This window comes from Augochlora pura, chromosome 4 (assembly GCF_028453695.1).
Source record: "Augochlora pura isolate Apur16 chromosome 4, APUR_v2.2.1, whole genome shotgun sequence".
NCBI lineage: Eukaryota > Metazoa > Arthropoda > Insecta > Hymenoptera > Halictidae > Augochlora > Augochlora pura.
In genome coordinates this window covers 9,944,132-9,960,693 of record NC_135775.1, presented here as the reverse complement: position 1 = coordinate 9,960,693, position 16,562 = coordinate 9,944,132, and the positions used below count along the sequence as shown (strand labels likewise).

The following is a 16,562-nucleotide window of genomic DNA, read 5'->3' as shown; positions in this document are numbered from 1 at the left end:
TAAATCTTATTATTATTGCAAAGTAATATACAATAGTCGCGTTTAGGGCTGAACAGTTAATACTATGCCCTTAGTAGAGTTTAATGTACAAACTTGGCCATTCTCAATTGCAAAAATAATTAATTCTTTCTCACACGAGACTGTTACGTAATATTTTCTTCGAGAATACCTAGCAGTATTGTACAAGTAAGAATTCTTAAATGACATTCTAATAAGAATTTCTTAGGATACTATCAACACATAAAAACCGAAAACAATTGTCTCGACTTAAGCGACCAAATATGGAGACTAAGTTAACAAAAATTAGGTTACACAGTAAGTTTAGCTGGGTTCAACTTCATTGAAAAAATCAACATCACGTTTCAGGAGTTTCAAAATCAATTAGGTCTAGAAGGGCCCACCGCATTCCACGTGTGGAAGCACTTTACTTTAGTATATATGGGCAGAAAAAAGATGGCGTGATCCCATCCCTCGGAGTGACCGCGTTTTCGAGATTCAGCAGTTTTCACGGTCCCCGTGGCCGACTGTGTTATAGCCGTTCCGAGGGAATTTATACCGCGCGGAATTGCTTTCACCTGACGGGGATGGAATTATTCATAAACGGAGCGATGTCTTTGGGCACACTAAATTCGGTGGTCCGGTCCATCCTAGTGCTAATCTGGTCCGATTGACCTTTCACCTTAAAAGAGGCTCCTGCTCCCGCCGAATATAATCAGGCGCATCACAAAAGTTCTATAACACTTTCGAAAGTCCAACGTTCAATTAACTGGCCGACAGCGGAGCATGTCAGTTTAGGTAAGGCAGAGGAGCTGGGTCACTTCCAACCCTCGAGAGAATTTATTAATCTATGCATTGGAAGTAGAATGCGGATTCCATGCATTTATAGCATCTCCCCGTAATCATCGTAAATTTGATAAAGGATTCTAATGGAGTTTTACAGGATATTTGGCAGAGTTTGATATATGATTCAAATAACATTTTGTCCGAAGAATTTATTCGAAACGTATTGTATACAATTTGATTCGAAGACTTTATAGAAATAAAACTTTATTCGAATAATATCCATACTATCCAACTCTAACATTTCACCAGGCCGAGGTTCCCCAAAACCTTCAACAAAATAAAAATGTGAATTTTATATAGCAATGATTCGGATCAGATCTATATTGTTCAACTGGTATTATTTATGAAAAATTTGGTCTGCCATGATCATACATGACTCATAATACGAATTGGGTGTAAGTACAAATACTGAATGGTTTTAATATAATGCAATATTGCAATAGAAACTGATTATTTCCAAAAATTATGCCTTAACACTACTCCTACGAAGCCGGGCAAAATAATCTATTACGCACTTCTTCGTTTAAATTTGCACAAATACTAAAAGCACTTACATAAAAAAAAACAATCGAAGGGAAATGATGAAAGGTCTAAATAAATTCCGGTTCTTCGTCGTTATAAAGCAACGTACGTTACTTTCAGATCTTGATAGGATCAGTGTTCGTCGCAGCTAAAAAATATCTTCGTTCAAGCTACAGCTTCTCGAATAAAAGTGACCAAAGAGAACATAGTCTGAAGTTTGTGTCGATATCGGCCATCAAACCGACAAAGTTTGAAAGAAAACAGAATCCCGCGTTTCCGAAGTTTCTGCGGCAGTTGGGCGAGTTTGAACAGTGTCCAAAACCCGGTCCGGCCTACCTTGGGATTTTTCAAAATGAAGACAGTGGCGGTCTCGAGGCGCGGAGGCCGCCGATGATTTTCGAGGGGCTCTTAATGAAAGTTAAACCTATTAAGATGTGCGCGCGCGCACGCGAGCGTTCACTACGCGTGCTCGCTTTCGCGTGCGCGTCTTGTTACGTAATTTCATCGGTGGATATGCCTTTATCTTTGGCCAAGGTATCGAGCGGGAATATTGTTCCTGTCGACACACGGATAACAAGAGCCGCAACCAGATATTCCGCTGCCTGGCACGTGACGAAAGAATCGTTAGCGAGGCCAGGATTCCTCGGTCTTCGAATTACGTGGGCGTTGTGAATGGGCAACCGCAAGATTCTGCTTAATCTACCCGCTCCCATTCTTCCGGGGTATTTTATACACATTACCGGTGCCATAGAACCTCGTGCCCGAGCCTTGTACAATGCTTAATAATTCAGTTCATTCTCCCTCCTCGCGCTCCTAGCAGTCTTCCTTCTGAAAAAAAGACCCGAGCCACTGCATAGTCGTCTAGGAAACAATGATTTGTCATCATAATTCAATTCTCTCCAACTTTTATATTTGAACAAAACTTTAGTTCCTACGTATTTCCTACGCATTTCCTTGTAACTTCGAAATCCAGAATATTGATAGTCTCGCGCAACTCTCTGATTGGACGCAGTGTTATAAAGGCAAAAATATGAAATTGAGATTAACGTGAATTGTTTTAATCACGCGTTACAAGATATTGAAATCCAAACTTTTGATATAACTTTTATATAGCGCTTACATTTCCACTGTTTATGCGTGTTTATTTATCGTATGTTTTATCCAATGTAGTTAGAATGTTAGGTTTTTAACAAGTCTTATAAAAGAATGTTTACAAAAGTTTACTTTTGTAATAGCTAAGAGGGCACGTAAATTTTATGCACTGTTTGTTACGGTTTTTAACACTAGAAAGACGGGAGCTTGAAAACGGGAAAATGACTGCTTTTCGGTAATATAGGTATAACACACATATATATACCGGAAATGACGGAGGGGGGGGGGGGCAACAACAATGATTAATAAACGCATTTATATGTTGTAGAAAAAGTCACAAAATTATAAGAAGCTGTGTCATTATTTACATAATTATTTTTCTAATTGAAATTGAAAAGCAGTCAAAATGACTTGCTTAGGCAATCTAGTGTTAATTATATACAGATCTTTAAAAGTAGACGTTGGACGTTATTTTATGATTTGGATATCGCTGCATGCGGAACGCTTGAATATTCCTAACAAAAGTAGAGGTTCAAAGACCTACTATACTATAACCTGAAACCTTAAAACAACGCTAAAATAATTTAAGCCGCAGAAAGCGAATTCCCGAACCACTATACACCGATGCGACAAACTATTTTCATGGTTTATTCAGCAATCGTTTTCGTTCGACTGTGTTTCCTTAATTTTATTTATTACGTGTCCATTGCAATCCCTTCGGTTCGAAACACCCTTCACGATCAATCTTATTCCAGTCATATTTCCGCTTCTGAAAGACAAATACCATTTCCACGTCGGACAAAGATAAATCGAGCGCGAACTGTGCGCTGCACGTTTCAGACATTTAAGCACCGAAAAGTTCCTTCTATTTGTTTCCCACGATCGCGTTCCAATTTGCCTTGACATCTTCTCTTTGTACCGAGTCATCTAACATCTGAAGTGATACTTATTCTAAACGATCCACGAAACGGTCGACGTTGCCGTACTTTGAGCTGTCTGATTCGAGATGGAGATTTTTCGTAGGAACCTGACATCAATCCGTTGCACTATAACAACAGGTCAGAATCGTGATAGTGATTTCAAACATGATCTATGATAAATGAATATTATTTATTTTTTTCTAAGTTGAATCAAAATTAGAATCATCTTTCGTCAAAGAGTAAGAGTGAAAGTAAACAAAGAAGTAGGAAAAAAACAAAAATTATCTCATTCTATCAGGGATATTATTAAGAACGAATGGCGTATCGCGAAATAATTATTTCAGTCTATCTAATTAGTTCCTTTTACATTGAAGGTATTCGATTAATATATTGTCTAAGTACTTCACAAAATATTTTGTCAAAATAAATAAACCAGAAATAAAAATTGATTTTTGTTATTACTTCAAGCGTGATAATATAACTTTTAAATGCAAAGAGAAAGGTTCTCATTGTCAAACGAGTTGAACAAACGTTAATACGTTCGCCACCGTCGTCACAAGCTTGTAAAACAAAATCGTGCTAAAATTGTAAAACTTAGCATGATATCTAGAGAATTTATAGCTTCTCTCTGACCATTTATTTATCATATTTTATAAATAGAACTATATACACTCCCAAAGAAAAAGATAGCACACGCGTGCTATCTTTAATTTCTCGCATTATAATTATGGTACAGAAAATGTGCCAATGATATAGAAAGACAAAATGATAGCGCATCTGAAAAATATTCCATATTATATAAATTTAAAATAAACAAATATGAAATTGATATAACTGTACCTGTGTTTAATAATGTGTGGAACCTCCGTGGTTCTCAATTACTTCTATCATTCTTTTTAGTAAGGATTTATATAATATTTTAATTGAAGATTGTGATAAATTTTTCCATTCCTCTTTAATACTGATTTTTAACTCATTTAAATTTTCAAATTGTCTACCTTCTGCGTATACAGCTCTTGATAATAATCCCCAACAATTCTCAATGATATTTAAGTTCGTGGAGCTCGCCGGCCATTCGAATACAGGAATTATCTCTTTTGAAAAATATTCATGAATAATGTTTGCCGTGTGGACGGCAGCATTATCTTGCTGGAACACAAATTTTGTACCTGCAATGCATCGTGCATACTTATCAATTTGGTTTTTTATTATTCTTAAATAACTTGCACTATTCATTTTTCCTTGTATAAAATTGATATCCGTTTTTTCTTTGTAACCTATGCCGCCTCAAATCATTATTCTACCTCCTTTCGTTTGTCGTCTAATTCTTGTTAATTGTCCTCTTCGAATGTCATAATAATAGTATGCACTATTATCTGGACCATCCAGACAAAACCGTTTTTCATCTGTAAAGATTATATATTCCTCCAGGTTTTCCTCCAGTGTATATGTTTCTTCGCAAATTCAAGGCGTGCTTCCTTATGCCTCTTTGTTAATCATGGCTTGGCTTTTATTCTTAATCAACTCATAATATTACTTATTTGCAGCACACGTCGAACATGTTGAATATTAGTTTGTACATCAGCTTTGCAAGCGATTTCTCTTGCTGTAGCACAAGAATTAGATGCAACGCGAAGTATGTTACAGTTGTGTCACGGTGCGATAGGGTTGCTGGCCTTCCAGTGCTTTTCCTTTTACCGTAGTTATCGACATATTTTAATACGTTATATACAGCTTCTCTGCTTCGACCAATGTTTTTTAGCAATTTCTGTAATCGTTATTCTCCGTTTTCTTAAAATAAGACTCGCGTTTATGGCCACTGTTAGATAATCTTTTACCACGACCCGTCACGAAATGCGACAGATACCAGTATCAAGAAACACTGAACACCGACTGACCACTTTAACTTCCTTAAAACTCGCGACATATTGAAGAAAATCAAGATATGATTTTGCTATCATTTTGTCTCTGTCTATTTGTGTGTTTCCATTCTTCGTAAGAGAATACCTCGTAGAAATTCCAATATAGGTAATGTTTAAATATTGGTAGAAGGTAGTCTTTTTTTATCATTGGCACATTTCCTGTACCATAATTATAACGCGAGAAATTAAAGATGACACACGTGTGCTATCTTCTTCTTTGGGAGCGTAAGTTAGTAACGTTGATAGCGGACGCGTTAATTTCTTATTAATTTTTTAGCAGCGAATACAATTTCTAATGCTGTCGAATCTGTGCGATTTCAGGTTGAAATCCCGCAACCATGGGCCATTATCGAATTCACATGGAGGAGAAAAAATGATCATCACGACCACAGCATTTAAATAATTAAGGAGAGGAGCACGGATGTGAGAGCGAATTAGACGGTAAAGAACTTTAAAAGGGCCAATGTAGAGGGCCCGGGGGTTTCCTTCCCAGGAATTATGGTCCCTGGCCGCGTGGGCTGACCCTCCGGTGTTCACGTCGTCTCGCGGAAGTCCGCCATTAAAACAGCTGGATCGAGCCAGATCTCGCGAGACGAATCTAGCCTCTTCACTGTCACGGGTCTGACCTCGGATCTCGGATATCCTCGATACGGGCCATCCCTCGTATCCTTGGGAGACCACTGTCGGGGATTCTACGTCCAATAAAACCAGCCACGTTTCCTGCGGGACGTGTTTACATCGGCGAATCCTGCTTCACGTACACAAGTCGTATCAGATATGTATATGCGTTGCCAAAGTTCAAAAGAACTGGTCTCTTTATCGCTAGCACTACTATTATTGCATATTTCACTGGCGATACCGGAAGCCGCATTCTTCCAAATACATAGAGGGAAGAGTAAGGTAGACTTGGAGCGTAATCTTTATTTGTACAAATTAGAAAGTATTCATTTATACAAAAAGAAACTATATATATATATAATCTGTTTCAATATGTGACGAAAATATATACATAATATGGAAGTTCGAAAAATATAGAAAATATGACAGAAAATGCGGTTTAATATTTTATAACGAAAAATCACAATAAATATGCCAGTTCAAATAAGTCTTGTCATTATTATCAAACAATATTACATCAGATAGTTCTAATATTAATGAAGGTTTTTTGTCTGTACCACTTTAAATGATTTGGTCACGCAAACAAGTTTTTCGTTCATTCAGATCTGGTCGAGTCGGTCTCAATTTTCCAGAAAACCGAATGCACCGTGTATGACCGCGTTTCATTATAAATGAAAGAAAATTGAACTTAAATCGGGCAGAAAGTGCCATCAAGATGCGACACTGGGTCGCCGGAAACCACCATGTTCGCCCGACTCTATCGCGGCGGCAAACACGCTGGAAAATCACGTGCACCTCCTGTACGTGGAAAATTTATATTTTATCTGGCCGATGCAATTTCCAGCGGTGCCTGAACCGGGCACCGTGATCGATCCCGGCTTCTATAATACTTCTCAGACTGTCATAAGACGGAAATAGTGTTTTACGATGGCACTCGAATCCGAAAAGAAGCCTGTTCAAAACAGATACCATTGACGAGTACAAGCCTAGACCGACACCCATCTGTGCAGCTAGTAAAATCGACGCTGATCGAATAAAAACTGAAAGTTGATACATTCTGATACAGGAACGTCGACGGAGGGGCGAAAATAACTCTAGCGAAATAGTGCTGCAACAAACAGTAAAAGAGAAGTGTTACAATTGCCGTCAGATCGTAGTTTTATCGTTTTTTCCATGAAAAAGCTGGAATCGTCGTGCTTCGACTAAAGTAGAAACCTTGTTTGTCTTTATTGGCATTAGTAGACCAATTAATTTATGAACGTGAGAATGGACATTTGTAAATGTTGCGTGACTGCTTTATTGGTCAGATCCATTTGTTCAAAACGAATCGTTCTAATTATTGTGATAACGAAATAGACAGACACATGAAACTATCATACACCTACATTATTCTGATTTAATATAATATTCCATTACAACATCTTTGGTTTTATAACTTTATCTCCACTTCTTTATACCTATTTATACTCGGCTTTATTCTGTTCTTTAATATTCATTATTTTTCAACTATTTCAGTACATATAGTAAAATAAACGTCACTAAAATTTTATTAATGATATGTACAAGTATTATAGAATGTAGAGGATCCAAAGTGCCAGAGAGACTATGCTGATAACAAATGAAAATTGACTGATTAAATCCGTGAATGTGGAAGCTGACTAAAAAACAGAATTATGTCGGAGAGGAGACAATCTGCCCAGCATAATGTTGTCGAATCGTGGTGCAGAGAAATTGGACGAGGAAATACAGTGGAACAGAGTGGAAGAAGCGTGTGCACGGCCCCCTGACACACATCGACTCGTTAAAATAACGACATAATGGCTAATTTAGCGATAATAAGCACGAACCGTATCGTTCAAATTAGCGTCGAAGGTGAGACGGGATTGACAAAGAGGGATGACGGAGGAGCGAGGAAAAAAAGAGAAAAGAGAACCGTCGGGCCCGGTGGCGCGCACCGCGACAGCGTGTTAGAATTCAAACGCTTGTCGCTCTTATGCTGTCCAACGTCTGCCATCTTGCGGTCATCGGCTGAAACGAATCTTCAAACCAACAACTCGAGAACTCCCTTAGTCAAGCTATTCCCGCAAAAAAAAATAATTAACATTCGCATTCAACAGTGCCATTTACGCGAATTCTCAATTTACTATTCATAGAATATTTTGTGGCCGGACTGCAAACGACAGCAGGATATTGATTATTCAAACTCTCGGGTTACCGACATTCTAATTACCAGACCATTTGTTTTAACTGGCATGAGAACGTTTGCGCAAAATTGTATTGTTGCGGGCTACTTTGGAAAGCCAGAATTGTATATGAAAGTTCATTATCCTAAAAATTAACATGGAATTTTTGTAATATTAACAATATATTCCGTTTTTTATGTGAATTTTAGAAAACTTCAAATTGTAAACATTTAAAAGTTCTGAATTACTCATAAAAACAACAGTTTGTTCACTGTTAGTAATACTGCATGATTATAATGACGAAATCTACGTTATAATAAACTGTTTATCATAGAATAGTATTTGCAATAGCAAAAAAATGCTTTGACACTCTTAAACTAAATTCAGTTAAATATGCACCGCTAAAATTTGGTTCATACGAACTTCAAACAATAAGAAAAGTAATAAACCATTAGTTTAGCTGATTTGCCGACAAAAAAAATAAATATTTTTAACACTGTTTAAAGAAAAAGAGTTTGTTTCACGTCGAACGGTGATTTACAGCGATTTATTTAGGTAGAAACGTAGCCCGATATTGTCCCACTGATATGATCGATGCTTGCAGATAACGGAAACGTTTGAAAACGAGTGGGCAACGGCGACGCGGGGATCAAAAAGCGGAAAAATGCAGCACGCCATTCCGTGCAACGGTATGAAACGGTCATTATCGGTCGGGGTCAACGTCCTTCGTCAAAATAGTCACGATCGCCGGGCAAGTAATCGCGGACGCGTGTACAATATGTATTTCCAACAATCCGAACAAACGCGCGCTGCAAGTGCAGTGTGCAACCAGACCGATTTTTCGTCGAGTCGCCGGGACAAAGGCGGCTTGCACAGCTAATCGGCATTGTCGACTCTGTCGGGGGTACCAATTTTCTATATTATGGCCGTTGTTATGCGGACGATCCGTTCGTGGACCTCCCAAAATTTAGGTCATGCCTCGTGATACATAAAAATAAGGCAGCGGTTTCCGTGTTCGACGAGTGGCACTCGGCCAAGACACAACCGAATTCGATAAAATCTATTCACGAAATCCCAGAATGCACCCTACACGGCTCCATTGTTAATGTGTAACGCCCTTCTTCTTGTACATTAACTATATATTATAAACTATTAGCAAATAATTACTTATTCGTACAATTTTCAAGTTTCACTTTTAGTTTCCGTAATATATTCTCTGAGTGTAACCGAAATAAAACTGTTCACTGTTACCTAACTATTACGCATATTTAGCTGTTGTGCTTGTTAATAGTGCAACGGATGTAAGTGTAATAAACCTCCTTAAAATAATAATATAATAAAAAAAGAAAAGAGACATCAATGTTAAAAGAAATCCTGATTGTACTTAGCAAAATTACTTAGAAATACGTATTTATAAGATTGATAAACATACTATCGTTAGAGATCGCATAAATTTCGGTAAGAACGTGTAAGTTGTGTATCTCAAGAATAAGCGCAAAAATCTATCTTAAATTCTAATTTATTCAAAAGCGTGAGTTTAAGTTTACATGTTTCGGACTAACTTTTAACGCGGTGCATTTGTAGCTCAATTAGTTTTACTGATTGTCGTTGTCGACACTGGACAACGATAAGGCTCAAGGATATATAAGTGTGAACATTGGTCTTGAACTTGCTCTACGAAGACGGTAAGGGGTTTCTAGACTTTTCTTAAGAATTGCTCAGTTTGCAGCTCCTCTTCTTCCTGTGGGATAGCGATCGTAAATGTTGACCAGACCTTGACACAGATTTACGTAATCATACTTGTCTTATCGCTGTTGCCCTTATCGTGGATTGTCTGATTTAACTCCAGTTTCTGCTTTTTAAAGAAATATATCGCACACCTCACGGTTTATCACCACAAATTTCCAAAAGTGTGTATATTATCAATGTCGGAAGTTTAACTAACTGATTATACTTGTCCGATAAAACAATGTCAAATATATGCATAAGTAATCTAAAATGATAATAAATGGCAGTTTAGATTCTAGAAACAAATAGAAATTAGTAAACATATTAGAACCGAAGCACCATCATTATTAAATTTGGAACCCTTCAAAAAAAGAGCACGATTAAAACTTGAATAGTATTTTATTCATCGTTAATATATTTCATCCATCGTTAAATAAGACATTAACAATACCGACTTAAAAAAAGCGCAGATGTTGCATATGAATTTGCAATGCGATCGTTATCGTTACACATATTTCCGTCAGCGAATCGCTCATATTTCAAAACACTGGTGTTACTTTGAAAAGTGGGGAAGTAGCAATTTTTACGTGTGATATGCAACATTATTCGGATCAAGTAACTCGAAAATGTAGACTTTCAATTCGCTGTTCTGATGAAAATTTAACCGACCGTTGTATTTCTGTTTCTAAAACGACGAAATGTTTTGAAATTCAAACAGCCGGTGTCGAAATACTCTGTTTATTCTAGAATTTAGAGACTGGATATAAGAATTTCACAATAAATAGCGTTACAACTTGCGAGGCAATTAAAAGCCATAGAATATAAAAATAGGCTAGACTATCTTTTTTTCATGCAAGAGACATCCACAAAATGTGAATAACATTTAATAGTTATCAGACTAGATTCTTCACAGGAAAACAAACGGGCATACATAAAACAGGACGTGAATAATATTGTGAAACAGTCTAGTGTTTCTCTTGAATGCATTATTTCATGGTTATGAAACGTTTCACGTTCCACGAAGGAAGAATCATCCAGTAAAAATGTAATTATCCGGCTGACGATCCCTTTATGACACATTCATTCGTTTTAACCTAATTTGCTTTTTCTTCAGTTTATTCGCAGCAACTAAACACAACGATCGCTTTAGCCGGTCGTTCGTCATGTTCGATTCCAAATATCGACGATCTATGCTTACCAAATATAAACAGAACCCTCTACAAAAATCAAAATAACACACGGAAATCGAAGGATTAAGTGACACCGATACAGTGTCGAGAGAAGATAACTTTCACCGGAGAATCTAAACAGTTACGGTTCCCGGAGCATTATTTGAAAACCAGAATGCAGGAACAGGTTTTCCACCTGAGGTAACGGGTTTCCAAATATTTACCCGGTTCCTCGGTTTCGGTGAGGTAACACGGAGTAGCTGATCGATAAAGGGAGTCGATAACGAGAACCCAAGGGCGTGGTTTACCGGACAATATGACGTTCCTGAACGCCGCGCATGAGCTAAGCATCGTACGAAGCGCGCGACACGATCGCCGATCGCCGTATCGATCAAAACGATCAATTGTGCGAAGTGATCGCGCGGGTACTCTTGATTCGGGCGTGTCACGCTCGTTCATCTTGCTCGCATGTCGTCATCGAACCAGCATCGAACAAGTTCAACAATAAAAGAAAGTCATGAATGTTACTGACCTCGGTTGCTAGCTTCCCTTTCGACGCCATCTTGACAACAATAATGGCGGTCGGTCGACGTGCCGACTACGTATGTATGTATATACCTGCTGCACGCGGGGCACTTTACGATCACCAACGATTTTCGAGGATACGCGGAACACTGGTTCCACCGTGCGCAGACACACGCGTGCAATTTGAACACGATCACACCTGTAACCGCAGAATTAAAATTCGATCGCGATCAACGATCCGCCACGACACTATCGAAACATGTGCTGACGTCACGGCACGAAGTATCTTTTCGTACTACCGTATACTACGAGGAGCACGAGTTCACAAGCGACGCGAAGGCACCCGGCTCGTCACAATCCTGCCCCACCACTTTGTTCACCGGCCGATACAAGTCCCTTTCACTCGCTCGCTCTTAACAATTATAATAAAGCTGATCCCACCTCTCCTTCCATTCAGATAACATCACCCCCTCTCTTCCTCTCTCTATCGTGCCCTGCCCTTTTTAAATATGAACATGTATCTCTCATCCTTCGTGATCGCTCGACTGGTACTGAAGTACGAGAGTCACACGAGACTTAGTTGTCCTGTATTCCACGAGTTATCACACAAACACCTGCTACACCCTTTGGTGTCTACTTAAATCGTTGTCTACCGGTACTCGAATGAGTGCAATTAATTTCCAGGTGAGTAAGCAACAGACTCATTCTACAATCTCGTTGCAGTGAACCGTGATTCGGCGTTTAATAAAAAGATGTTCTCGCTAATCATCCTCGATTCGCATGAACTTAAATTTACGATGCAGCACTTATATTCGTTCGAATCTTATCATTGTCTGGTTGTATCAATGTTCATGCGTGTCTAGACACTGAGCGACGATTTCCGTGTTCCATAGCATGTGTGAACGCATACATCTTACTGGACAGATCGTAAACTCGTTTACGAGATTGAGGTTAGGTGTCACCCGAAGATCATAGGCGTTCGTCTCTCCTCCTTTCTCGTAATCGGCAAGACAGCCGCAGCGGGGGGAGATCCGCTTTAATTCAGAGTGTATTAACCTTGCCGCACGCTTCTGCCCTCGTTGATCACGGTTAATTAAGCTCGGTCAAACGGAGCGTACTTTTTTCACGAATTTCGCCTGACCCAAGATCGTTTGAATACACCGGCGAAATTGCGTACATCGGCTGCGCGTCGAACGTTCGATTAATTTAAAAAATCGATATTAGTCACTAAACGAGTGGCGCATCTTTTGAATTTCCAGCCTTCGGGGAAAACTATGAAGAATGGAATTTTGCATAGAAATTACTGGTTCAATGATCTCTAAAGGAATTATTTGCACGTATATTGAGAATGATACGTTTTAACACTTTGACGCCCACAACTTTGAGAGAAACTATTTCGTCTGCTGCTTGCATTTGTTTTTTAGCTGTAAATACGACACCAACGTGATGCCATCGTTGGTTAGCCGTTATTTGATACTCTTACACAGCAAAATATTAAAAAATGGAATTTTCGGTAATAACGTATATAATAAAATATAATTAATAAAATATAATAATAAAATATAATAAAATTTAATTAACCCTAATCCGGCCCTCATTTTTCCAATTTAACATGACCCTCGTGAGTCAAATTAACACACGAGACTTTTTCCGTAACAAATATTGTCCCACCTTTAGGTTGTATGCTTTTTCTTAAAAATAGTATAATAATATTCTATGAAACTTGAAAATAATGTCAAATTAACACCAGGAACACGGACGAGGATTCAGCTTTACGAGTTTCCGTTTCGTAACATTTCTTTTGCATTAGCTTTTAAACACTTCTTAGGTTTTATGTATCGTACATATTGTATATCATAAATATTGTCAGATAATAAACAAGTTCAAGAACTCCGTTCACTGTAGCCTTTTTGTACCCTTATCTTTATTATAATTTACACAAACGGTCTTCCAAGTCAACAAAAAGACAAGAAAAATTATACTAAGAAAAGAAGCTACGTAAAAATGGCATGGTAACGTGTAAAAGACAGGGGCCATTTATTTTTGACCAGGAAGGATGCCCGAATCGACTTATTTCGTAAATGTCACGCTTAATTAATTTTCCACGACTGGATACGAAAGTGTCGCCGAGTTTCCGACTCTATTGCCCCGATCTCATTCGTTCCGCGCTCACGTAGCTGCATGTTACCAGCACTTGACGATCCGATAGGATTGCATCGGTATTGTACAATACTTGGAGCGAGACGTGGGCGGAACGCGAACTCGCCGAGTTTTATGTAAAAGACCGTTCCGGCGACGATGGCTGACCTACTAATAATTTAAAACTGGGAAAAATTTCCCCCGGCTCGGCATTACCCCGCGTCCCCGTCGGTTCTGAATCGAAATATCGGCACCGAAAATGGAAAAGCAACCGTTTTTCAGCTGTAAAGGTCCAGGTTGCTGATCGAAGTGCGACGAAACGCGCGTCTCATTAATCTTTCGCGGAACGAAATCTCTGGACCGCGCCCGCACGCATACATACACAGACATTTTTCAAGCCGGTGCATTACCGTCGGATGCACCGGATGAGAGAGGAGAGGACTCGTGTCCAGAAGAGCCCGAGTCGAGCTAAGTGCATGCGAAGTTCCAGTTTCCTCTATTTATACAACCACGCCATTTCTTGCTGCGAAAACAATTCCTGGTTCACGCATTTGTATGCGCGATGATCGTCCATCAGGCGCATCGGTGTGTTTAGAATTTAATTTGAATACAATAGCCGACACGTTGTAGCTTTTTGCTTAATTTGCTTCCTGTACGTTTCGATTACAGAATGCTTGTATTGTACCAATTTGCGCGTAGCATTGAATAATCGAACACTAACATCGTAACATAGGTTCATCAATGACACCACTCGGTAACGAGTTGTTTCGCTAATGTTTGCGTCTGCGTTAATTGTCACTTTCGGGTCACCCAGCCGGGCCAATCAGCTTTTTATCTTTCCTCTGATCGTCGTTTAAAATAGTACTTAATACAAAAATGAGCAGGTGCAACTTAGAAAGCTTATTCTGGAGTCTTTCGAAATTGATACATTTTATACAACGATGTGCAAATAGGCAAAATAAGTTAACAAAATCTCTCCCTATTTATTTAGCATCGATAGTTGCTTCGATAACAGCCTCGTTATTGACAAGTCTGAATACAATTCCGGGATTGGAAACGAAAATATCGATAGATATCAATGTATGGGTTTGTAGTAGCAACGTTTATTGGTACTTATCGATAACGTTATCGTTAAGCGGCAGCTCCGCGGGGGAAGCATCTGTGTCCAGTAGCCGATCGCGACCTGTTTATTTTCAGCTGGTTCACATGCGAGGCACGCCCAACCCCGGGATCATTATTGGCACACCGACTTCGTCGGGATCGGTATTACGTACGCGTCCATAAAGTTGTAGCCACCGAGGGGTGGAAAGACAGCGAAGACAGAGGGAAAAGGAATATACGAACGGAAGAATGTGAGTCCCGTGTAGTTTCCGTGGGTCGGCATTACATATCCATATCACGCTCTTTCCCTCCTGCGACCGAACCGGAACCAGCGATGGCTGCAAAACCAAACAAATTCAACACGTTTCTACAGTTAGTGCTACTAGATAATTCAACATGGCTACCGGGATTACTCGCGTTCACTGGATTAAATGTTAGCATTAGTATTGGCCATCAGAAATTAAATCACCAATAAACTGCGAATTTGTGTGAAAAATAAAAAATTAATAGTTGATGTAGGTACCATATAGATATTTTCTTCTTTTCTTAATAATTTACATGAGTAGAACGTAATAGAACAGTATCTGTAAATCTTTTAATTTTTTTCAAACACTTATATGATTCTTCTGTTTACAGTTCGCCATTTTTTGAAATTCACATTCTATTTTTGAGAACTAGCGAGTAGTAGAATGTCTAGCACGTAACGTGTTAATGTTTCTCTGAAGTTTCGAAAACATCGCACGGTACTAGACATGGTAATGTTTCTGTTTACGCTTTGGAGAATATTGCTGGTCCTTTGTGACCGTCCACCCTCTGGTCTCGTAAGTTTTAGGTTCCTCACTATCGTCTGATGTGGTCAACGAGGTAAACGATAGTAGAATACCGAACAAATTTAATTGTTATTAGAGATTACCACATATAATTGATATCTGTGATAAGTATATAGTAACAGTAATTGTTGAACATAGACGAGAATAAAATTGATGTTTAGTATCATTTGGAACATACAAATAAAATCTATATTTAGTTAAATTATGTTCGAAAAATTCATAACGAGTCTGATTTAGTCTTAAGATTATTATGTAAAAGGATATATTAATGAATGTAAAAATATGAAAGAAAGTAAAAGTTTGTTTGCACAATTCAATAAATTTTTCTCCAATATGGTAGTCACTGATAAAGTTATATAAGCCTAACAAGGATTTAAAACACCATAAAAGAATTAAAATATAGATTCCATATTTTTCTCAGATTTCTCATTGGAAACTTGAATTCGTGGGAACCACGAAATATCTGTTCGTCTAATTATCGAGACACCATTCGAGAGGCCTGTCCCGTTTCCTCGTATCCTCAAAGCTCGAGGACCATCAATCGCCGAACAAGGAGTGCGATGTGTGTCATAAAACAGGTCTAAAGAGATTCCGCCCAAAGGGGAGAGACAATGTGTAGGCGGTTGGTCAATTTAATTAAATTAATTGGTTGACCGTTACGACGGTACACAGCTCGGAAGTCACGCGCGTCCTTCTGCAGAGGGTGTGCACCTTGCGTCAATCGTTTACAAATTTGTCGGTCCACCCGATTGGCCGACACTTGTCCTTGACATTATTCCGGCTGAGTGACGTCCGCTTGCACGTAAGATAAAATAGAAACGACACGTGTACCTGGCCGTCAACGTCATTAAGTGCTTTGTGTGTGGTGCACAGTCGAGCAGCTGAAAGAATTATCATGGTGGGGATAGTACCATGGACCGATGTTTACCCTTCCAGAAATTATAATGGTATGGTGACGGTACCATGTTCA

General features: G+C 38.8%; 1 protein-coding gene and 1 long non-coding RNA gene across 5 annotated transcripts in view; one reads left to right on the top strand and one right to left on the bottom strand.

Moving 5' to 3' along the window:
• The window catches only part of LOC144469254 (uncharacterized), a 57,700-nt gene extending 47,974 nt beyond the window's left edge, over positions 1-9,726 (top strand). Inside the window, exon 2 of the long non-coding RNA XR_013493941.1 lies at positions 5,621-9,726. This is a non-coding gene — a long non-coding RNA (uncharacterized LOC144469254). The remainder of the gene's footprint in view (positions 1-5,620) is intronic.
• Positions 1-11,939, bottom strand: part of Atpalpha (sodium/potassium-transporting ATPase subunit alpha) — a 159,739-nt gene extending 147,800 nt beyond the window's left edge. Inside the window, exon 1 of one of the 4 annotated variants that reach the window (XM_078179662.1) lies at positions 11,530-11,939. In XM_078179662.1, the coding sequence (XP_078035788.1) occupies positions 11,530-11,559 (30 nt within the window). In that variant the 5' untranslated portion in view covers positions 11,560-11,939. The remainder of the gene's footprint in view (positions 1-11,529) is intronic. The other 3 variants (XM_078179661.1, XM_078179660.1, XM_078179664.1) reach the window with 3 other exon arrangements.
• Between the last annotated feature and the right edge of the window lie 4,623 nt (positions 11,940-16,562).